The 22793-nt window shown below is 50.1% G+C and overlaps 1 protein-coding gene across 1 annotated transcript in view; it reads left to right on the forward strand.

Annotated features, from left to right (window-relative positions):
• The window catches only part of LOC103184811 (notch receptor 2), a 68488-nt gene that overhangs the window by 39729 nt on the left and 5966 nt on the right, over window positions 1–22793 (forward strand). Inside the window, exons 11-33 of the mRNA XM_042334906.1 lie at window positions 2831–3064; window positions 4203–4313; window positions 5129–5321; window positions 5903–6048; window positions 7210–7323; window positions 7508–7627; window positions 7979–8131; window positions 8623–8851; window positions 10176–10377; window positions 11248–11401; window positions 11676–11863; window positions 12616–12748; window positions 13087–13344; window positions 13946–14058; window positions 15026–15546; window positions 15888–16226; window positions 16790–16932; window positions 17745–17955; window positions 18746–18842; window positions 19126–19294; window positions 20796–21100; window positions 21998–22145; window positions 22365–22462. Of these exons, the coding sequence (XP_042190840.1) occupies window positions 2831–3064; window positions 4203–4313; window positions 5129–5321; window positions 5903–6048; window positions 7210–7323; window positions 7508–7627; window positions 7979–8131; window positions 8623–8851; window positions 10176–10377; window positions 11248–11401; window positions 11676–11863; window positions 12616–12748; window positions 13087–13344; window positions 13946–14058; window positions 15026–15546; window positions 15888–16226; window positions 16790–16932; window positions 17745–17955; window positions 18746–18842; window positions 19126–19294; window positions 20796–21100; window positions 21998–22145; window positions 22365–22462 (4379 nt within the window). The remainder of the gene's footprint in view (window positions 1–2830; window positions 3065–4202; window positions 4314–5128; window positions 5322–5902; window positions 6049–7209; window positions 7324–7507; window positions 7628–7978; window positions 8132–8622; window positions 8852–10175; window positions 10378–11247; window positions 11402–11675; window positions 11864–12615; window positions 12749–13086; window positions 13345–13945; window positions 14059–15025; window positions 15547–15887; window positions 16227–16789; window positions 16933–17744; window positions 17956–18745; window positions 18843–19125; window positions 19295–20795; window positions 21101–21997; window positions 22146–22364; window positions 22463–22793) is intronic.

Here is a 22793-nt window from a genome sequence, read left to right on the forward strand (position 1 = left end):
TGGGAGTTGGGGGCTGGGTATGAGTGTTGGGTGTGGGGTCTGGCTTGGGGGGGAGGGGTGGGGGCGTGGATCTGGTCGTAGGTGAGTGGGTCTGGCCGGGAGGGGCTCCGTTGGGCGGTGTATTTGTCTGAAATCGAACGTATCAGTGAAAGATTCTGTGGCTTGTGATTCAGGTGGATGTTAAGGCCCTCTGTGAAGCCTTTCTCCTTGTTACCCTGGCTCATCTAAATTCCAATGAACTTCCTGTCTCTATCCCTCTGCCTCCATGCCTCTTTATCTATCTTTAAATCCTACTTTAAGACCTTCCTTTTTGACTTGCCATTCAACCTCACCACTGCATGAATAATAACAATAATAATCCTTGCTTTTGGTATCGTGCCTTATCATGTCAGACAGACAGCTCAAAGTGCTTCACAGGATATATTGTGAAATGGAGTGCTTGTGTATTTGTAGGCGAATGCAGCAGCACAATTTCCCATTGCAACGTCCCACAAACATCCATGAAACGAGTGACCAATTTTATTCAAGCTGAAGTGTGCTATATAAATGCAAGTTTTTGTTGATTTTGAAGCTCTTTGAGGCATTTGTTTTACATGAAACATTGTGTATAACCGCAGGAGCCAGAGGCGGGAGCATTCAGAAGCTCCGCAGCTATACCTGCATTTCCTCACCCCCAGTTGGTTGAATGGGCGGGCATCTGTAGCTTAGAGACTTAAAGCATGGAATGAGCAAAAGGTGTTGGTCTTCACCTTCCTCCGCCTTGCTCCCACTCGCCCTGTCCAGCCCTGACCCACCCCATCTCCCACTCTCCCTGCGAAACGCTTTCGAGACATTTTCCTGCATGAAAGTCACTGTGTAAGTAAACAAGTAAAGCATTTGATACGGAAGGACGTCTCGAAGCGCTTCACACAGTTTCTGTGAAATGTAGGGACTATGTATTTGTAGGCAACAATATTTGGCCTATTGAATATTGCAGAGAAATCTCAGCCACTGGAGCCAACCACTACAATATTAAATACTGTTTTTTTCCCTCTGTTCCAATTCCTCCACTTACCCAGCCCTCCCCCCAATTAAACTTTTAAAAAAAACAACAAATCTTTTGTTTTAGATTCTTCCCCTTGACATGTCTATCGCCCAAACTCTTTGTTTTAAGATGTTGCAGTCTCAGACTCAACACCAGTGGCAGAACATTCCTTATTCTGATAAACCTGCGTGTGAACAAAAAATCATCTTAATTTTGCCCTTAACTGATGGGCTCTCCCAGACGTGTGTACTAGCTGAGCACTGCCAAAGGCTCCTTTTATTTTTTTTCTTAAAACTAAATATTTGTCAAGCTTAAAAGCTATATAAAAAAAATTGAACTTCTATCCTGGCCTTGAGCAGGAATTCCGCCTTTGGCGTAGGAGTTGATATCTTCCCCCGTGTTACTCAGCTTTCAGTCTTACTAATTAAGGCACCCGCGCAGCACTTTTCAGCATTGGGTTACTCGCCCTTAGGACATTCTTGAGCTGAAATAACTTTCCCACACTCGCTTCTTGATAACAAACCCCCTTGCTGCTTTGCCAGTCATTTTCTGCAGAAATGGCCAAAGTAGTCCCTGTGCCTTGTGTCCACCTGAGACAATATTATTATACAGTGCCCCACACACAGAGTAGCGTTCCAGAACATTTGACTGTGGCGGAGCATGCCGTCAAGCTGGGGGGAGCGGGAGGAGGTGGCGCAGAAGGAGTGGGCAAAGACACAGAACTTGAGGGAGAGCGTTCCAGAGTTTTGGTCGAAGTGGTTGAAAGTTGTTTCAAAATATTAAAACAACGACATATATAGCATAAATGGCACCCCTCATGTAAGATAATGCCTCTGAATGCTTTACGGTCGCGGAGATGGATAATGAGCTGGTGGGGAGGACGGGAGTGAGGTGGACATAGACCACAGTGGAGAAATGTTTTTTTTTGGAGTCCCATAGCACAGAGGTTAGCGCGCTCACCTCACAAGCAAGAGAATCAGGGTTGGTTCCTGGGCAGGGCGAAACCTGAGGCAAGTTTCCTTACTCCCATGCCTCTGTTTACCTACCAACAAATAGGAACCCGCTTGTTAATCGATTGTCGGATCGCTTTCCGGAGGTAATAATCCCTTAAACAAAATTTGGTCACTCAATCCACGACTGTTTGTGGGACACTTCTTTGCACAAATGGCTGCCGCGTTTTGCCCACAAATACACGATCAATACACTTTACAATTTATTCTTTCAAGCGCTGGAGACGTCTCAATGATCTGATAAGGCAGTATATCAAATGCAAGAATTATTATTATTAGTTTTGGGCCAGGTTGACATTTTTCACTCTCACAGAGCACCGCCGTGGGGTATCTGCGTGAGATTGACAAGATAGTGTTGAATTTCAGTTTTAACAAGGAGCTAGGAGGCTGGGCAGAAATGGGTTTCTCTATGGCAACGATGTAGGTTTTATGTAGCACTGGGAAATGGTGAAGTGAAAAGGGAGATGTTGTATCACGCCACAGGGTCCAGAGGTGGAATGGGATTTAGTCAGAGAATTTGTTCCTGGAGAGTCTGCTGAGTCCTTTCCTCTACACCTTATTTGACCGTGAAACAAAATGTATCACTCATTAAACATAAAAATGTCGTCACTCAATCGACAACTGTTTGTGGGATGCTGCAGTGCGCAATTGGCTGCCGCATTTTGCCACCAACATATACAGTCAATTCACTTTACTGTATACTCCGTGAAGTGCTTTGGGACATCTCAACGACGTGATAATGCGCTATATCGAAATGCAAGGATTATTATAATATTATTTTATGTTTGAATTCCAGGTTTTGCCGGCTTGCTGTGTGAGACCAACAAGGATGACTGCCTCCCAGACCCGTGCCACTACGGCAAGTGTGAGGACGGGATCGCTGGCTTTACCTGTAAATGTAACCCCGGCTACATGGGCAGCATATGCAGTGAGCAGATCAACGAGTGCCTAAGCCAGCCCTGCCTAAACGGGGGCACCTGCTCTGACCGGGTCAATGACTACGAGTGCCGCTGTCCAGTCGGCACCTCAGGCAAGTAACACAAGTCTCCACCCATTCCCTACTCCGACAACTTGCATTTATATAGCGACCTTCACCCAGGGTAGGGTCTTAGAGTGCTAAACAGTGGTGGAGCCTGATGGTCTTATGGTCAAAGAGGAAGATCTTCAGGCAGGAGGTCGTGCTTGAAGACCTTCCTCTTTGACTGTAAGCACGGTCAAAGTCCTTCAGACATGACCTGAACATGGGAAAGGAGGGGGCAAGGTGGAGGGATTGAGGGAGAGGCATTGGATTATTGGAGTATTCCATAGGGGGGTTACCGAATGCATGGACAAGCGACGTGGTTAGAGCACTCGACTCACAAGCGAGAGGACCCGGGTTCGATTCCTGGACATGGTGAAACCTTAGGCAAGTTTCCTTACACCACATGTCTCTTTTGCAGTAAATAGGAATCCGAATGTTAGTTGATTGGCGGATCGCTTTCAGGTTGTTAGGGTCTGTGTGACAGCCTGGCTCAGTGGTAGCTCTCTCGCCTCTGAGTCAGAAGGTTGTCGGTTCAAACCCCAAGTCGGGACTTGGAGTAATCACATACAATTGGCACCTCAATGCAGTGCTGGAGAGTGTGTTGCATTGTCGGAGGTGCTGTCTTTCGGATGAGACATTAAACTGAGGTCCAGTTTGCCTGTTCAGATGGATGTTGGAGTCCTGTAGCTCAGTGGTTGAGCACTCGCTTTGCAAGCTAGAGACCTGAGTTCAATTCCAGGCAGGGCGAAACCTTGGGCAAGTTTCCTTACTCCACACGCCTAATAATAATCTCTCCAAAACCAAAACCAATAATAAATTGGTCATTTTCAATCCATGACTGTTTGTGGGACATTGCTGTGCGCAATTGGCTGCCGCGTTCGCCCACAAATATACAGTCAATTCACTTTACAGTGTGTTCTGTGAAGCGCTTTGGGACGTCCTCCTGACGTGAAAAGCGCTATATCAAATGCAAGGATTATTATTATTATTATATTAAAGAGCCCATGGCACTATTCGAAAAGCAAAGGGAATTTCTCTCTCACAGAGTGGTCAGCGAAGTCAGGATTCTTCATCTGGTCGCCACCTACCCAACCCCCGCCGCAAGCATGAGTGTTAAATCAGTGTCTTCTCTGTGATCTGTCCACAGGAGCCAATTGTGAGGTTAACCCTGATGACTGTGCGAGTAACCCGTGCGACTACGGAATCTGTAAAGATGGCATCAACCGATACGACTGTGTCTGTAGCTCTGGTTACACAGGTAAGCCCCTCGACCCACTTGCCTTTACTCTTCTCATTGTTGCACCTAAACCCAGCCCAAATTGTAACAATTTTCCAAACCTGGCACAGCGGTAACACTCTCGCCTCTGAGTCAAAAGGTTGTGGGTTCAAGCCCCATGTCGTTACTTGGAATCACATAGTCTAAGATGACACTCCAATACAGTTCTAGGGGGGGGTGTTGCATTGTCAGAGGTCCTGCCCTTTGAATGAGACGTTAAATCGAGATCCTGTGTGCCTGTTTTAGTGGAAGTTGAAGATCCCATGGCACTTTTTGAAATGAGAAGGAGTTTCCCTCTCCTGGTGTCCTGGCCAACAATCCTCCAAATAAAATTGATCACTCACTCCATGGATGTTTGTGGGACACTGCCACGTGCATATTTTGCCCACAAAATAAACAGTCAATCAACTTTACAGTATAAAGCACTTTGAGACGTCTCAATGACTTGATTAAGGAGCTATATCAAAATGCAAGGATTATTGTTGTTATAAATTCCGGACATTCTAGAACGTGACACCAGCAACAACAAAATTACGTTTGTATAGCGCCTTTCACGTCGGGAGGACGTCCCAAGGCGCTGGACAGACAGAGTTACGGAGTAAAAGAGTCAATGGAGTAAATCTTTTTTTAGACGTCCAGAATATGGCAATGTGTTGTGTTTGGTCTTGGCTCTGGCAGAACGCAGTGCAGTGGGCGGGGAGGATGTGTTCTATGCACATGGTCTGATACTTACCTGCAGGGCCACTGATTCCCCCAGCCAAGCCTAACCTGCGTGTTTCTGATGTTGCTGCCTGCAGGTCCCATGTGCACGGTAAACATCAACGAGTGTTCCTCCAACCCCTGCCACAACGGTGGGACATGCGAGGACAAGGTGGACGGCTTTGTGTGCCTCTGCCCCGAGGGGTACCACGACCCCTACTGTGTGTCCCAGGTGGACGAGTGTAACAGCAACCCCTGCGTTCACGGCAGCTGCAGGGATGATGTGAACGGGTGAGTCAGTGCTTGGTGTTATTTATTCTCTGTGTGCGTCTGTGTTTTCTGGGGCTGCTCAACGGCAGGGAGTTCACTGTAGCTCACTGTATCAATGGTGTTCGGGTTAGCCCAATATTTCGCAAGGGATAAGGTGAAACAGTGAATGGAATTAGAGTTGCCATAACGTTGGAGCTGGTTTGAAAGCCTTTGTGGGTGTTGGTTTGAGCAAGCTGCTTTTTACAGGGTGTCCACAAAGTCCCAGTGCACTGACCAACGACTGAAGATGTACAAAAATATGGGTAATTGTATTTAAAAGTAATTAATTGTATTCAGTACAAACTGTATTTAGATGCCCAGAGGACGTGTGAGCGCCATCATTTTCGGTGCGACATCGCTCATAACGTGGATGGCGTGACGAGGAGAAATGCATCTCTGACAGCTTGTTTCAGCTCCTCCGTAGTCTCATATTGCTGTTTTGTAACAGGGGGTTAACAGGACTTTGTGGACACCCTGTAAGGAGAAGGTGTGTTCTCTGGGTTAGTCTCTGTCAGTGCTGTCGGTGCGGTGAGTGTGTAACAGCCCTTTTCTCTGCCCCATAGCTACCAGTGTGTTTGCAAGGCTGGCTGGGTGGGTGTGAACTGCGACGTGGACCGAGACGAGTGTGAATCAGACCCCTGTCAACACGGGGGAGCGTGCGAGAACCTGGTCAACGGCTACAGGTGTACCTGCAGGACAGGCTTCAAAGGTGAGCAGTGGGCAGGAGCAAACACAACATCAACAACAATAACTTACATTTATATAGTGCCCTTCACGTGTCCCGGAACACTTAACAGTGGCAGAGCACGACATCGAGAAGGGCAGAGGTGACTGTAGGCTCAGTCGAGGAGGAAGGTCTCAGGTGCGACCTGAAAATGGGAAGGAGGAGGCAAGGCGGAGAATGTTCCAGAGTTTCAGGGCATTGTGGCTGAATGCACAGCCCTCAGCTGCCAAACTGGCCAAACGTCTTCCTCCCTCCAGCAAATTCCTCTCGCCTACAGTTACTACACTCTACAGTAAATGATGCAAAGTGCTTTGAGACGTTCTCCCGACATGAAAGGTGTTGTGTCAAATGTAAATTGTTGTAATTGTTTTTATTGTTCCTGTTTTGTTGAAATGCTGTACTCTGTTCAGCGTTTTGGGAAGTCCGCCCAACGTGATAGGCGCTATACAAATGTAATGTTGTTGTTGTTGTTTGTGGGTTCTGGGATAGCCAGGACGGTGGGGGTGGGGTGAGGGGTAGTGCATGAGATTTGGAACTGTATTGGAACGCTTGTCCCACGAAAATTGACATCAGATGACAACTCCTACTTGCATTAAAACGGAGCATCTCAGAGCGTGGAACAATAGCACCAAGCTGGGGAAAAAGGGGAAATGACTGTGGATTTGGATTCCAGTCGTGGTGCTCAAACCAGTTCCCTGTTTTATTTGTGACTCCAGTTCGCTAGAAATGGGGAAAATAGATTTTTGAAAAAAAATGAAACTGTTCCTCTCGCGTGCAAACACTTTGCAGTAAATCCCATGAAGCACTTTTTTTAATTTATCTAGCAGTAAATAGGAACCCGGTTGTTAGTCGATTGTCAGATCATTTTCCATGGGTAACAATCCCTCAAAAAAATGGACTCACTCAAACCACGACTGCTGTGCGCAATTGGCTGCTGTGTTTTCTCCCCAAAATACACAGTCACACCAATTTACAGCATATTCTGGGAAGCACGTTCAGATGTCTCATCGACATAAGGCGCTATATCGATTGCAAGGATTTTTTTTTGTGTGATCTCCTCTCAGTATGAAAGGTGCCATGCTGAACACAAGGAATATTATTGTAACAAGTTTGTCTTCTTCCTCTCCTGTTTCTCTGAATCTGAAGGGTCGGACTGCCAGATCAATATAAACGAGTGTGCATCCAATCCCTGCCTGAACAAAGGGGTCTGTGTTGACGACATCAATCACTACTCGTGCACGTGCTCTCTGCCCTACACCGGTAAGGATCCAGTCTCTCCCTTCTCTCTCTGACACATTCTCCCACACTCTCTGATACATAACTCCTCTCTCTGATTCTCTGTCTTTCTTTCACTCTCTCTCTCTCTCTCTCAGTGTTTCTCTGTCTCTCTTTCTCTCTCTGTGTTTCTGTGTGTGTGTATATATCTCTCCCTGTCTCTCCCTAGGCCAGAACTGTGAGTTTGTTCTTGACCCGTGTGCCTCGAAACCGTGTGAAAACGGAGCTGTGTGCCTTGAATCTGAAGACTATGAAAGCTACAGCTGCACATGTTCACCTGGTTGGCAAGGTACGGTCACTCTCTCAGTTTCTTGTGATGGTGCGGGGGAGACGGAACTGAGCAATTCATAAAGAGTTTGACTCCAACTCGGATTGAGCTCTTAGTCACTGCTCACCCTCTATTTACATGGGCCGTGATGGTGTCATTGAGCTATTTGACTGTATGGGTACAATTCTCAAATCTTGTCTTGGCCTTACCTGGCATCCGTACATGTGACCTTCCAGCAGGGCTCGCTGGAGAATGTCATTTCCTCTCCATGTGTACACACACGTATACGTGAACACAGTGCAAGCAGACAGACGCATACAGGCTATTTGTGTCTCTTTCTGTGGGGTGTGTGATGTGATGGTTATTTCCTAGGTCAGAGATGCTCGGTGGACATTGACGAGTGTGTGAATAGCCCCTGCCAGAACGCTGGCTCCTGTCGGAACTTGCCCGGGAGCTACGAGTGCCAGTGTCGATCCGGCTACAGTGGGGTGAACTGTGAGACCAACCTCGACGATTGCAGCCCAGGTCAGTGACGAGGGCCGCACCCACCCCAGGCCAGTGCTCAGCCTCTGCCTGTCCCCCAGCACACGGGGAAGTGGGCAGATCAGGGACCTGATCGTCTCACGGTGTCTGTCTCCTTGCTTGTGTTGATAGGAGGTTCCATATCCTCAGGTTGTTGGATCGGGCATAGGGTCCGGTGGTGGGCTGGGGGGAACTCCCCGAGCATAACACCTTCCCCTTCCCTACTCACAGTAGTGAGTGTGGACATGAAGGGCATGGCCCACAGGCATGAAGGCAGCAACTTTTAAAAAAAAGTTCCGAGAGGCACGGGGGTGCGTGTGGGGGGAGTGCTGGGTGGAGCAGTGGGTAGGAGGTAATTGGATGTGGAGTACCTGTAGCGTAGTAGTTAGCGAACCTGGGTCCTCTTGCTTGCGAGGCGAGCCCACTAACCACTAGACTATGGGACTCTCCAGTAAAAGAGGTTGTGTTTATGTGCGATGCGATTACTGTTACAGATCCGTGCCAGAACGGCGGGACATGTGTGGATGGCGTTGACGCCTACTCGTGCCGGTGCCTCGCTGGCTTCTCGGGACCGAGGTGCCAGGTGGAGGTGAACGAATGTGTGAGCAGCCCCTGTCTGAACGGCGGCACCTGCACCGACTACGTCAACAGCTACGTGTGTGAGTGCCGTCCTGGCTTCACTGGCATTCACTGTCAGAGCAACGTCCAAGACTGCACACAGAGGTGAGCAAGGGGAGGGAGAGGGAATAACGAGAGGAAGAGCAAGAGAGGGGAGCAAAAGAGAGAGAGGGGGGGGAGCAAGAGAAGGGTGAGGGGAACAAGATGGAGAGAGGGAGGGAGAGACTAGAGTGAGCAAGCGAAGGGGAGGGGGAAGAGAGGTGATCAAGCAAGAGAGAGAGTGTGGGGGGAGAGGAAGGGAGGTAAGAGAGAAGGGAGATGTGAGAGAGGGAGGGAGTGAGAGAAAGAGATGGGGGAGGGTGGGGAGAGAGAGGGGGCAAAGGGGGCGGGGAGATGAGTAAACGCTTTCCGAGAGTGAGGGAGACACAAAGATGGGTGTGGCGGGGATGATGAGCCCGAGAGGAGGAGGAAGAGACAGAGAGGAAGGAGGTGAGGGCCCCCCGCTCCAGTCTATCAGTCAGCTCCATTCCACCCACTCCCACCAGGACCTCCTCAGGCACATATCAGCCGCCTCTTTACAGCAGTAATTGATGGTCTTGACGACAACAGGTTTTGTTACATGCAATAAAGCCATACCTGTGCGGACTGCCTCCCTCCCTCCTGCCTGGGGTCAGCCTTGAATGACAGCCTCTCAATAGCAGGCTACAGGTTAAGGTGCTTTCGCATTACTCTGCTGCCCCCAGGCGTATAATAATGTGTGGAGCCTTCTGATCATGTGTGTGGTTGGGTTGGGGGGGGGATGTGAACAGGCCAGTGTGGGGAGCAGGCAGAGCGAGGAGCATTCCCACACATTGTCCTGACATTCCTTCACACCATTAATCTGCATTAGTCTGAATGCCTTAAATTAGCCCAGGCCTGCTGCAGGCTGTACAGCCAGTCACTAATCCCTTAAAGAAGCTTGGGAACGAACAACAGCAATGCATTGTTTCCTCTACTCCAACAAGTGTTGTAACCCTTTCCCTTCGTCTCTGGGTAGCAACCCGACCCCTGAGGATTGGTGGGGAGAGAGGACGAGTGCTTTTGGTCAGCCGGTTGTTTGACACCTACAGACACTTCAATGTTGTGCTGGGGTGGTGTTGCATTGTCGGATGTGCCATTCTTCAGCTGAAACGTTAAACTAAGCTCCCGCCTGCATTTTCAGATTGTCGTTAAAGATCCCATGACACTTTTTGAAAAGAGAAGGGAGTTTCTGTCTCCTGGTGTCCTGGCCAATAATCCCCCAAATAAAATTGGTCACTCACTTGTGAAGCGCTTTGAGATGTCCACCTTACTTGAAAGGTGCTGTATCATAGGTAAATATTATTATTGATTTAGGACACCCCCGAATGCAACTGACCGTGCCTCTGTGCTTCTCTCCCATCTTTGGCAGCTCGTGTTTCAACGGTGGGACCTGTGTGGATGGTATTAACACGTACACGTGTCAGTGCCAGCCCGGCTTCACCGGTTTAAATTGCCAGCACGACATCAACGAGTGCGACTCCAAACCCTGCCAGAACGGGGGCACCTGCACTGATGGCTTAGGTAGTTACCGCTGCACCTGCCCTTTGGGGTACTCTGGCAACAACTGTCAGGTAAGAGGGGGTGATGGGGCCGTTGAGAGGGAGTGGGGGAGAGGAAGGATCAGTGAGTGGGCTGGGGAAGGGAAGAGAGAAAGGGAGATACCTCCAATCCTGACACCAAGCTGACAACACAGTCATTTATCCCAGGACCTTTTCCCCCACCAAAATTACTGAAATTGTATCAATAAAATCATTTATTGGGAAAGGAAGGGAATCTCTCCCTGGACAACAATCACCCAAATCAAATTGGTCACTCGTTTCATGATTGCTTGTGGGACATTGCTGTGCACAATCATTTCATAGTATATTCTGTGAAGTGTTTTGTCCATCTGACCTGATAAGGCATTATACCACGATTATCTTATTATTAGGGCTATTATTATTTTGAAGCTGAAGACTTAAAAATAATAATTACGGTCCTTGCATTTGATATAGCACCTTATCACATTGAGATGTCTCCAAGCGCTTCACAGAATATATTGTGAAGTGGAGTGACTGTGTATTTTGTGCGCGAAATGCAGCAGCCAAACACAGAAATCAGTGTCTCACAAACAGTTCTGGAGTGAATGACCCAATTTTTTTGTGAGGGATTATTACCCCTGGAAAGTGATCCGCCAATTAACTAATAACCGGTTTCCTACTTGCTGCTGATAAACAGGTGCGTGTTGAGTAAGGAAACTTGCCTAAGGTTTCACCTGTCTGGGAATCGAATCCGAGTCCTCTTACTTGCGAGGCAAGTTCTCTAACCACTACACTACAGGACTCCACCGGGGATTTTGGGGGTACATTGTAAATGTGGGTGTCTAAACAGAGTGGCAATGGGTCAGTCACTGGCAGATTACTAATGGCCAATATCATCCCCGTCTTGGTTTATTGATGTAGAAGCTGGATAATCTGTGCAGTCGATCGCAGTGTAAGAACCGAGGGAAGTGTATACAACATGGAGCCAGCTTCCGGTGTGAATGTCCAAGCGGCTGGATGGGGTTGTACTGCGATGTGCCCAACGTTTCCTGTGCAGTGGCTGCCCTCAAACGAGGTATGCTTTGCTTCCGGTCCGTCGTGACCCAGATTATAGTTTCTCTCTCTCAGTGTCCTGGCCAGATGGAATTGATCGCTCACTTTGTGGCTGTTAGTAAGATGTTGGTGTGCATAAATTTGGTGGTAGTGTACCAATACATAGCTACCACAGTTTACAGTAGACGTAACATCCTGTGACGTGCTTTGAGACTCTTCAACGATTTAATGAAATGTAGGTGTTGAATGTCAGTGTTGTTATAATGCTTTCTGCCCACTCTCCCCTCGGTTTCCAGGCTTACTTGAGGTGGAGCAGCTTTGCCAAAACTCGGGCGTCTGTATCAACGTTGGGAACAGTCATCGTTGCCAATGCTCAATGGGCTACGGCGGCAGCTACTGCGAGGTCAACGTGGATGACTGTGTCTCGAGCCCCTGTCAAAACGGCGCCATCTGCAGGGACTTCCTCAACAATTACGTGTGTGAGGTGAGGCGTCCGGCTCCACAAGGCTGAAACTTCCGTTTCCCGGCAGTCACACCCCGATAATAAGAAGAAGAACAAACCAAAGCAAATCACAGTCCCGTTCCCCCCCAAAAAACAAGCTCTAAATGTATTCTGGGTGAAACTCTACAGAGAAATATGACACTGACTAGAACCATCTCATGGCACTGCTCAGAATCAGTAGGGAGTTTCTCTCTCCCAGTGTCCTGGCCAACATTTCCCCAGATGGAATTGGTCATTTACTGTGTAAGATGATATTGCGCACAAATTTGTTCACCTACAAATAAACAGTCCCTTACCTAGATACCCTGACCTAACAAAAATCTATCCACCTCAGTCTTGAAAATTTGAATGGATCCAGCATCCACAGCCTTTTTGGGAGAGAGAGTTCCAGATTTCTACCACGCTCTGTGTGAAAAAAGTGTCTCCTGATTTAGGGTGTCTCCTTAGTTGCTTAGCCATTTAATGGTCTTGCGGACAGTTGATGTCAGCACAGCGGCAGTACTTGGAAGGGCAGACCAGTCACTGAAGGCAAGGGAATCCTCCCGCTCAGCTCCTGTTAACCCTGCAAGTCAAAGCCCTAACGGGCAGTGTGGTTCTCGCCGAACAAGCAGTGGGAAAGCTTGGCAGACAGGGGTCTTATGGATTCACTTTGTGTGGCTGTTGCACTGAAGTCACAGGGAGAATGTTCTAACCGCTGTGACCTCCCCCCCCCCCCCCCCCCCCCCACCTGCCAGTGTGTGGCTGGTTACCAGGGCGTCAACTGCGAATACGAGGTGGACGAATGTCAGACCAACGGCTGTCAGAACGGCGGGACGTGCATCGACCTGGTCAATCAATACAAGTGTTCCTGCCCCCCCGGTACCGAGGGTAAATTACACACTCACTTCATGTACATCAGCGTGAGAGTGAGTGACAGTGTGAGAGTAACTGACAGCCTGAGAGTGAGTGACAGTGCGAAAGTGAGTGACAGCGCGAGAGTGAGTGACAGTGCGAGAGTGAGTGACTGACAGAGTGAGAGTGAGTGACTGACAGCGCCAGAGTGAGTGACTGACAGCGCCAGAGTGAGTGACTGACAGAGCGAGAGTGAGTGACTGACAGCGTGAGAGCAGAGGCAGGTGGGATGCAGAGTGAGTGAGGACTTGTCTTTGTGGGATACAGTGTAAGAATTGTGTCAGTAATTTTGTAAACGGACTGCTCTCCACCAGGGATTCTGTGTGAAATAAACATCGATGATTGTCAGCCCGACCCCCACCCCCAGACGGGGGAGCCCCGCTGCCTGAACGGCGGCCAGTGTGTCGACAAGATCGGTGGGTACGGCTGTGTGTGCCCGCCAGGGTTTGCCGGAGAGCGGTGCGAGGGCGACGTGAACGAGTGTCACCCCAATCCCTGTAACGGTCAGGGCAGCCTGGATTGTGTGCAACTCGCCAATGACTACGTGTGTCGATGCCGCCCGGCTTTCACAGGTCAGTACAGAGCTTCGCCATTCACACACTCATAGGCACAGTGAGGTCTAACGGGGTACGGGGGGAACTCCATTGTGTTTGGTTATAGGTCATTCACCCACAAAATATACAGTCAATTCACTCTACAGTATATTCTGTGAAGCGCTTCGAAAATATCAACGATGGGATAAAGGCTCTATATCAAATGCAAGGATTATTATTATTCACCTCTCGGACTTTGCTGTGCGCATATTGGCTGCCACGTTCATAATTAATAATAATAATAATCCTTGCATTTGATATAGTGCTTTTCACGTCTTCTCGACGTCTCAAAGCGCTTCACAGAATAGACTGTAAAGTGAATTGACTGTATATTTGTGGGCGATCTACAATAACAAAGTGGAATGCTAGATTTCCACTTTATTAGAAAATAATATTTTGAATACAGTGTATGAGTAATTTGAGATGAGACATATAGTAAGTGTGGTTTACTATATACCAGGCAACTTTGGATCTAAGGTAAGATGTTACATCAAACACAAAGATGATTGTGTTATAAGAGCCTTAAGATGTTTTGATGTTACAAGTTGCTGTAAAAAGCCACGTTCTCTCTTCCTTTCAGGGCGGCGCTGTGAGACGGTGGTAGACCTGTGCCTGTCTCAGCCGTGCCTGAACGGGGGCACGTGTACACTGACGATTAATGCCCCTCGGGGGTACAGCTGTCACTGCGGACCGGTAAGTGCTGCCAAGAGGTTTCCCATGAGCTGCAGGAACAGCCTGGCTCACTCTGTAGTGCTCTCGCCTCTTAGTCAGAGGGTTGCGGGTTCAAGCCCCACATCTGAACTCCTGACAACTGGTCTGTTGTTGTATGTGGTTATTCGGTCCGGGGTGGGGGGGGGGTTGTGTGTACAGTAAAACTTGTGTACGTCTTATCTTTATAAATCATATAATCGCCTAAGTCGTACATCCACCCGAGTCCCATTCAGTTTCCTAGCAAAACCACTTAGATTTTCTTTGCACTAGACATATTAATCACCTCCTAACTCGCAACGCCTCTCCCCTACCCTCCATTACTCCCGCACTTATCGGCTGCATTGAATTACGCATTTGCGGTGAAGATTATTGATTAAATTGGATTTTATCCCCTATGTACAAGTTTGCCTGTAACTCAGCCTTCATATTAAATATTATGTTCCCATGGAGTTCCATAGCGTATTGGTCAATGCGCTCGCCTGGCAAGCGAGAGAACTCGGGTTCGATTCTTGGGCAGGGCGAAACGTTAGGCAAGTTTCCTCGCTCCACACGCCTCTGTTTACCTAGCAGTAAGTGGGAACCTGGTTGTTAATCGTTTGGAGGATTGCTCCAATCCCTCCCCATTAAATAAATAGGTAAATAAATAATTTGGTCCCTCAATCCACGACTGTTTGTGGGACGCTGCTGTGCGCAATTAGCTGCTGCGTTTCACCCACAAAATATAGTCAATCCACTTTACAATATATCCTGTGAAGCGCTTTGAGACATCTCAACTACGTGATAAGACGCTGTATCGAATGCAAGGATTATTATATTATTTTAATGGTCCCGATTGATACGACAGGTATCTAATTTCTGTAACTCTTGGTGTTGGGACTGTCCAGTGCTTTGGGACGTCCTCCTGACATGAAAGGCGCTATAACAAATGTAATTTGTGGTTGTTGTGCAGGGTGTGGCGGGGCCAAGCTGTGAGTTCACTAACCACACGTGTGGGCGTGTGACGTGCCTGAACGGGGGTGCCTGCGTGATGATGCCCGCTGGCCCTCGCTGTCGCTGCCCCCGGGGCTTCAGGGGGTCCGAGTGCCAACTGCTGTCCTCCGGCCCCTGCTTTGCTCAACCGTGCCGTAACGGCGGCTTCTGCACCGACCAGCCCACCCCACCCTTCTACACCTGCCGCTGCGCCGTGGGGTTCCAGGGTCCCACGTGTCAGGTGCCCGCAGAGCAAGCCTGCCCCAGCACCGACTGCCTGGCCAAAGCGGGCGACAGTGTATGCGACAGGGAGTGTGACACGCGGGCGTGCGGCTGGGACGGGGGGGATTGTTCGCTCACCCTGAAGGACCCCTGGGAGAACTGCACCCTCGGAGAGACCTGCCGACAGCGCTTCGGCAACCAGCACTGCGACCCCGACTGCAACAGCCCCGAGTGCCTGTTCGACAACTTCGACTGTCACCAGCGAGACCGGAACTGCAAGTATGTCACCCACTCATCCCCGCTCAACCCCTCTCACCCACTCTCACCTCCCCTAACCTCCTCACCCCCAGGGGAGGCCCTTGGGCTGGGACGTGGGGGAAGGGCTCGGGCTCTGAGGGAGTGGCTCAGGCTTGGGTGGGGAGCGGCTCAGACTGTGGGGGAGGGGTTCAGGCTGTAGGGAAGGGGTTCAGGCTGTGGGGGAGGGACTCAGGCTGTGGGAGATGGGTTCAGGCTGTGGGGGAGGGGTTCAGGCTGTTCAAAGAGGGTGTGGGTGCGAAGTCCCAATGGGGTGGGGTGGGCGAGCTGATGTGCAGCATGTCTTACCTCTTCTGTCTCCACAGCCCTTTCTACAATCAGTATTGCCTGGATCACTATGATGATGGGAACTGTGACCAGGGCTGTAACAATGAGGAGTGCGGCTGGGACGGGCTGGACTGTGTGGAGGGGGTTCCAGAGCGCAAGGCCAGAGGCACCTTGGTGCTGGTGGTCCTGCTTCCCCCCGTTGAGCTGCTTAAGGACCTGGGCAACTTCCTGCGGCGCCTGGGCACCCTCCTGCATACCAACCTCCGCGTCAAGAACGACGCCAGCAATCAGCCCATGATCTATCCTTACTACGGCCACGGGGTCAGGATGAAACGCTTCCTCAGGGTCACCAGAGAGCTGGGGCAAGAGGCCATCGGGTAAGGACGCCTGGCATTTCCCTGTTCATGCAGCGCAGCATGGGTCAACGAGAGATGCGTTCACTTAATTTTGACGAAGAGATGAGTTGTTGGAGAGAGACGGGGGTGGAGGAGAGATCTGAAGTTGTATAAAGCCAGATTAAAGGATCGAGGGGCACTCAAGCAGATCACACTTGGGCACTCTTTGATCTAATCCTCGCCCCACCCCGGACCTCTCAAGACCTTTCTTTTTGTCCGCGCCTTTGGTCATCTTCCCTCCATCACCCTCCCTGCCCTCCACCCCTCTCTGACCCTAACCCACAGCTCGGGTGTAAACCAGCCCCTCATTTTCCAGTGTCTTGGGACATTCGCCTGACATGGAAGGCGCTGTATAAATGCAGGTCATTGTTGTGTTGTTATTCTGATAAGTCAGTGGGCGCTCGGTGGGTTGTGTCTTGCCCTATGATGACGCCGCTCTGCTCCCAGGAGACCGGTCTACTCACCGTCTCTTCCCCTCTCTGCAGCTGGAACGCTACCCTGCATGAGGGACGCTATATAAATACAAGTTGTTGTTGTTGTTGCAGCTCTGAAGTGCACCTGGAGATCGACAATCGCCAGTGTTTCCAGACGTCCCAGGACTGTTTCTTATCCACCGACAATGCCGCAGCGTTCATTGCTGCTCTGGGCCGTAAGGGCGACTTGCCATACCCCATCTCCTCTGTCAAAAGTAAGTGAGCACATGTCTCAGCCCCTCACCTCAAATAGAGGTCTTCCCGCAGAGCAAACCTCAGCCCGTGATTGTCCTGATGGTTGTGTCTGCAGTAACATGTTCGATTCGCAGCAACGAGGGCTGAATAAGTTTCTGTCTGCATCAGAACTCATAATTCTGGCCAGGCGCAATGTTTCCTGGATCCTGGCAAGACTGGGGTGGCTCACACTGTTGTCCATGAGCCGTGTATGTTGCTCAGTACTAATCTGGGTTCGACATGTTAGATCAGCTGCTGAGTCCTGTTAGCGTGGTAATTAGAGCACTCGCCTCACAAATAAGAGGATTCAGGCAGGGCGAAACCTTAGGTAAGTTTCTTTACTCCACACGCCTCTGTTTACCCAGCCATAAGTAAGAACCCAGTTGTTAGTAGTTGATTGGCAGATCACTTTTCCAGTGATCACTTTTTCACTATTGCAAGGGGCTGGAGAAGGCGGGGTAATAATTCTTCTCCCCCCCCACCCCCCATATAATAATTTGGTCACTCAATCCACGACTGTTTGTGGGACACTGCTGTGCACAATGGGTTTCGCCCACAACATATACAGTCGATCCACTTTGCAGTGTATTCTGTGAAGCTCTTTAAGACGTCTCAACGACTTGATAAGGTGCTATATCAAATGCAAAGATTTTTATGAGATGTATAGAGGACACGTGTAGATCCCAGAGCTGTGGTTGAACAGTGCTCAACACTGTGTGAGTGTGAACCTGTTGAGTGTTGATCCTGACCGCCGTGCTGACAGTGACACTGAGCAGAGTTGTTTCCCCCACAGGTGAGGTACTGGAGAAGGCGGGACAGATGAGCCTCCTCTACCTGCTGATGGTGGCCGTGGCCATCATCATCCTGATCATCATGCTGGGCGTGGTGGTAGCCAAGCGCAAGCGCAAGCTCGGGCCCCTGTGGTTCCCGGAGGGCTTCATCCTCAACAAGGAGAGCAAGCGCAAGCGGCGAGAGCCTGTGGGACAGGACGCGGTGGGCATGAAGTAGGTGTCAACAGGGAAACTGAAACTCTGGGCCTGAACATTCTATGTTCGGAGTCGGCTTGGGGAACAGCCGAAGTGAATGGTCACTGCTAATGGTTCTCGTGATTGAAAGGGATGTTTCCCGGTTTGGTTGGGTTGAGACCAGAGCAGACATCTCCCCCACCCGCTAAGTAAACAGTATTGCAAGGGTTTTCTGTGTGGTTTGACTATGCGTTTAAAGTGTTGCCTACCGCACCTGCCCCTCCTCTCCTCCCAATGGGTGAGTGTTTCAGTTCCCCACCCCCAGGTCACTAAGACCAAAATGTATCTGAGCCTGGCGCAGTGGTAGCTCTTTCGCCTCTTGAGTCAGAAAATGGTTGGTTCAAGCTACATGTCAAAAAGGGAAGGGAGTTTCTCTCTCCAGGTATCCTGGCCAACAGTCCCCCAAATAAAATTGATCACTCACTCATAGCTGTTTGTGGGACTCTCCTGTACACAAACTGTCTGCCGCATTTTGCCCATAAAATAGACTTTACAGTATATTCTGCGAAGCACTTTGAGATGTCTCGCTCGACGTTATATCAAATGCAAGGATTATTATTTTTGAAATTCAAGTTAGAAGATCTGTGACACGATCATTGGCGTCATCCTCACATGCACAGCAACAGTGGCCCCAGCTGAAGTGTGTGTGGAGCTCCCTCCACACACGCTGCCCCCCACCCCCAGGCCTGTTTACCATGAGGAAACATTCCACTGGGAGGACTGGAAACGAGAGAGTGTCGGGAGTCACTGTTTCCACTTCTCTCTCTAGGAATCTGTCGAAGCAGGAGGCGGAGGACAGTATGGTGGACGACAATCAGAATGAGCAGTGGCTGGAGGGGGAAGGACCAGAGGCCAAGAAACCCAAGGTGGGTCTGTCTGCAACTCCTCGTTCAGTCACCAGTGATGCATGTGATCGGGTGACCTGTCTTGAGGGCGGGAGGAGAGAGTCCCGAGAATCGGGAATTTTGCAGAGAGGAATACGAATCTGGAGCACACGTAGCTCATCAACAGGAGGAGAAATTAGCTGAGGGCTTTCAGAGAGACGTGGAGAGGTAGCCTGCAGTAATAATGGCATCTTTAACGTCCACCAGGACAGGCAGGTGGGACCTTGGTTTAATGGTTGATTGACTCTCTCCCTGTTGGTCACAGACTGAGGACCAGGCGCTGCTCTCGGAGAACGAGGATCCAGTTGACCATCGGAAGTGGACCCAGCAACACTTAGAAGCCGCAGACATCCGAGTTTCCCCCTCGCTGGCTCTGACCCCTCCACAAGGCGAGCAGGAGACCGACTGTTTGGACGTCAACGTGAGAGGCCCAGGTCAGCCAGTGCTCACTTCTGTGGGGGAGTTATTTATACATTTCAGGACCTCGGTTTGCAACAACCCTTTCAATTTAAGTGGTGTAGTGGTTAGCGCGTTCACAAGCCTCTGAAGCGAGAGGACCCGGGTTCAATTCCTGGGTGGGGAGAAACCGTAGGCAAGTTTCCTTACTCCACGTGCCTCTGTTTACCTAGAGGTAAGTAGCAAGTAGGGAGTTAGTCGATTGGGGATCACTTTCCGGAGGTAATAGTTCCCCCCCCCCTCAAATAAATTTGGTCATTCAATATCCAACTGTTTGTGGGATACTGCTGTGAGGAATTGGCTGCCGCTCTTCACCCACAAAATACACAGTCACCTCACTCCTCAATGTATTCTGTGAAGCACTTTGAGATGTCTCGACAATGTGATATCAAATCAAGGATTATTATTAAGTAACTTATGTGGATTTTAATGATCGGAAATTAGGAACAAATTTAATTTATGCTGTGCCCGTCATGCAGGATAATGTCTCAAAGCGCTTTACAGAAATGGAATTGTACACTGAGTAAGGGGAAGATGATTGTGGGGGCGAGGTCAGGATTTAAGGAAGGAGTTAAAGACACAGAGACAGTGTGAAAGAGGGAGAGAGTTCTCGAGATAAAGAGGTTTAGGAACTGAATGCTCAGTCACTAGACTCCACGTTCCGACATGGGGCTTGAACCCAGTGTTGGTGCAGAGAGGGCAGGGGTTAGCTCTGCAAGCCCAAGTTTACTGAGCAGAGGGAGCAGGCGGAGGAGTCGGTTCGAAGTTTAGAACACAGTCTTGCGAACAAACTTTCTGAATCACTGAATGAGTTTCTGCCCTCTGTGTCTCAGTGTCTGTTTTGTGAAAGGGGCAAAGACAGAAGGGACTTCGATTTTCTTTTTGAAAGACCTAATCGCCAATGAAACTCCTGCGTGCAGCACCAGCTTGGCAGCGCTGGGGGCTGCGGAAGTAAATGTTAAATTGTTTAAATTTCAAATTGTTCTTGCGGTAAGAGTTTTCGGCCACAAGGTGGCAGGTTTTCCTACCTGTGTGAATTGTAGCAGTATTATACCACTGGATGGCACCAGATTACCATATAAACACCAGTTCCCCTTGTCATCTGTGAATTTGTTTAAAACATAAATAGACTTACTTTGGTGATAAATTCACAAGTGCACTAATACAGTCACTACACTTCACAGTAATTCCTATGGTGGAACTCCTGTGAAACGCGTTGCGATGTTTTGATCAAGTGCTCAGACACGATACCAAATGCAACAATCATTGCAACAATAGAGAAACCCACCATAAATCTAGTTTCGGGCAACTTTTAGCCCCTGTTTCATATTTATACCTGGAGGTCAATTTTTCTCGGGCCGCTATGGACCGGCTGGCGCGGTGGGGAGAGGAAGATAATAGGCCATCCCTCAATAGTTGAGTAAGATTGTTGCTTAGCTTTCACAGGCTGACGCACCTGTTGCTACCTCTTGCCCTCAGATGGTTTTACTCCCCTGATGCTGGCCTCGCTGCGAGGCGGGGGCGTGGACACCGGCCTCGAGGAGGATGAAGACCTGGAGGATTCGTCGGCCAACGTGATCACGGACCTCATCTACCAGGGCGCCAACCTGCTCGCGCAGACCGACCGAACCGGGGAGACCCCGCTACACTTGGCTGCCCGCTACGCCCGCGCCGATGCCGCCAAACGCCTCCTGGATGCGTCCGCTGATGCCAACGCCCAGGACAACATGGGCCGCTCGCCTCTCCACGCGGCTGTGGCAGCCGACGCTCAGGGAGTGTTCCAGGTACTGAGAGGGGAGGGAGTTACTGTTGGTGGTGGGGGGGGTGGGGGGCGGGCGGGAGCGTGGTGGGGGGGTGGCTGTGGATTAGTGAGGGGCTGTGAGGGTGGGGAGGGGCCCACAAATAGCAGGACCAAAATTGGGATTATCTTCTGGAACCAAGTCATCTGATACTGAGAAACTAACTCCTTGGAATTTCCGAGTGGTTTCTGACAGATGCAGGAACCTGTCACCTTGCTTAAGAGTATCCCAACCAAACTGAGAATTCCATGCATCCCACCGCTACACCCAAGGCGAGGGGACCCCCAGAGTTAGGTAACTGCTGGAGTCTTAACCAGCATAACTTCCCATTGATAGCGATGTCTGGCAAGCTTTCCTGCTGCTTCTCCGGCTGGGACCACTCCACCCTTTAGGGCTTTGGCTTGCAGGATTAACAGGAGCTGAGTGGGAGGAATCCCTGCTCCCAGTGACTAGTCTGCCCTTCCAGGTTCTGCCCATGAGCCGGGCTGGACTGTGCTGTCATCAGCAGTGCCCTGCAATACTGTGGACCCGCCTGGCTCAGGAACCAGACTAGAGACTGGTACAGAACGATTCTGTTGCCAAACACGTCACCTTGGATCCAGTTCATCTTACATTCTCCACCCCCCACCACCACCCCACCAGGTGGGTAATCAAGTTCTGAGTAAGAAAGACTTGGCAGGAAGAGCAGTGGTGACTGTCAGTGTCACCGAGGGGGAGGGGACATGGGGCTTCAATTTTCAGTCAGAACAAATTGCCCCTCCCCAGCTCACGGACCTGTGTGAGCTGGCATAGTGAAGGAAGGAGTAGTGGCGGAAGGTCACTGACTGAAAGTGAACAGATTACAGTGTAGTAACTGACACTCTTGTAACCTGATCTCTGCAGATCCTGATCAGGAACCGAGCTACAGACCTGGATTGTCGGATGAACGATGGCACAACGCCTCTGATCCTGGCCGCCCGGCTGGCAGTGGAGGGGATGGTGGTGGAGCTCATTCACTGTCACGCAGATGTTAATGCCATCGATGATCATGGTAAAGAGGGTTGTGATTGGGAGCAGGGAGTGGGAGCAGGACAGGAGCAGAGTGGGGAGGGAGGTCAGGGCTGGTGCATGGAAGGGAGGGTGGGGCGAGGGAGGGTGTGGGGGTAGCGAGGGTGGGTGTAGAGGGCGGGGAGTGGCAAGGGCTGTGGATTCAGGAGCTGTGTGCGAGGGACATTCAGTTACACCTCTGCACTGTGCTATCTGTACTCAGGTAAATCTGCGCTGCACTGGGCAGCTGCCGTTAACAATGTTGATGCTACTCGTGTACTCTTGAAGAATGGAGCCAACAAGGACATGCAGGATAACAAGGTACAGACTGCGCTGCTGTTTGTACTTCACCCTCTCCTGTCCCGAAAGAAGCGACTGGTGCTGGGTGTTGGGGTTTTTTGATTTCACCATTGGCGGTTTCAGTCATTCTGCCCCCACCCTCTGGAACTCCATCTCACAGCTCCTTCACCTTGCCCCTCCCTTGCCTCCTTCAAGGTCTGTCTCAAGACCTTCCTCTTCGATCACACCTTCAGTCACTCTCCTACCCCCCACCCTCCCTGACCTGCAACCTTCTGATCCCAACCCTCAGCTCAGGTCCAAATTCTTGACTGTCAAATGCCTTCGTTCGTATGTCCTCCCAATGTGAAAGGGG

This window comes from Callorhinchus milii, unplaced genomic scaffold (assembly GCF_018977255.1).
Source record: "Callorhinchus milii isolate IMCB2004 unplaced genomic scaffold, IMCB_Cmil_1.0 Scaffold5, whole genome shotgun sequence".
NCBI lineage: Eukaryota > Metazoa > Chordata > Chondrichthyes > Chimaeriformes > Callorhinchidae > Callorhinchus > Callorhinchus milii.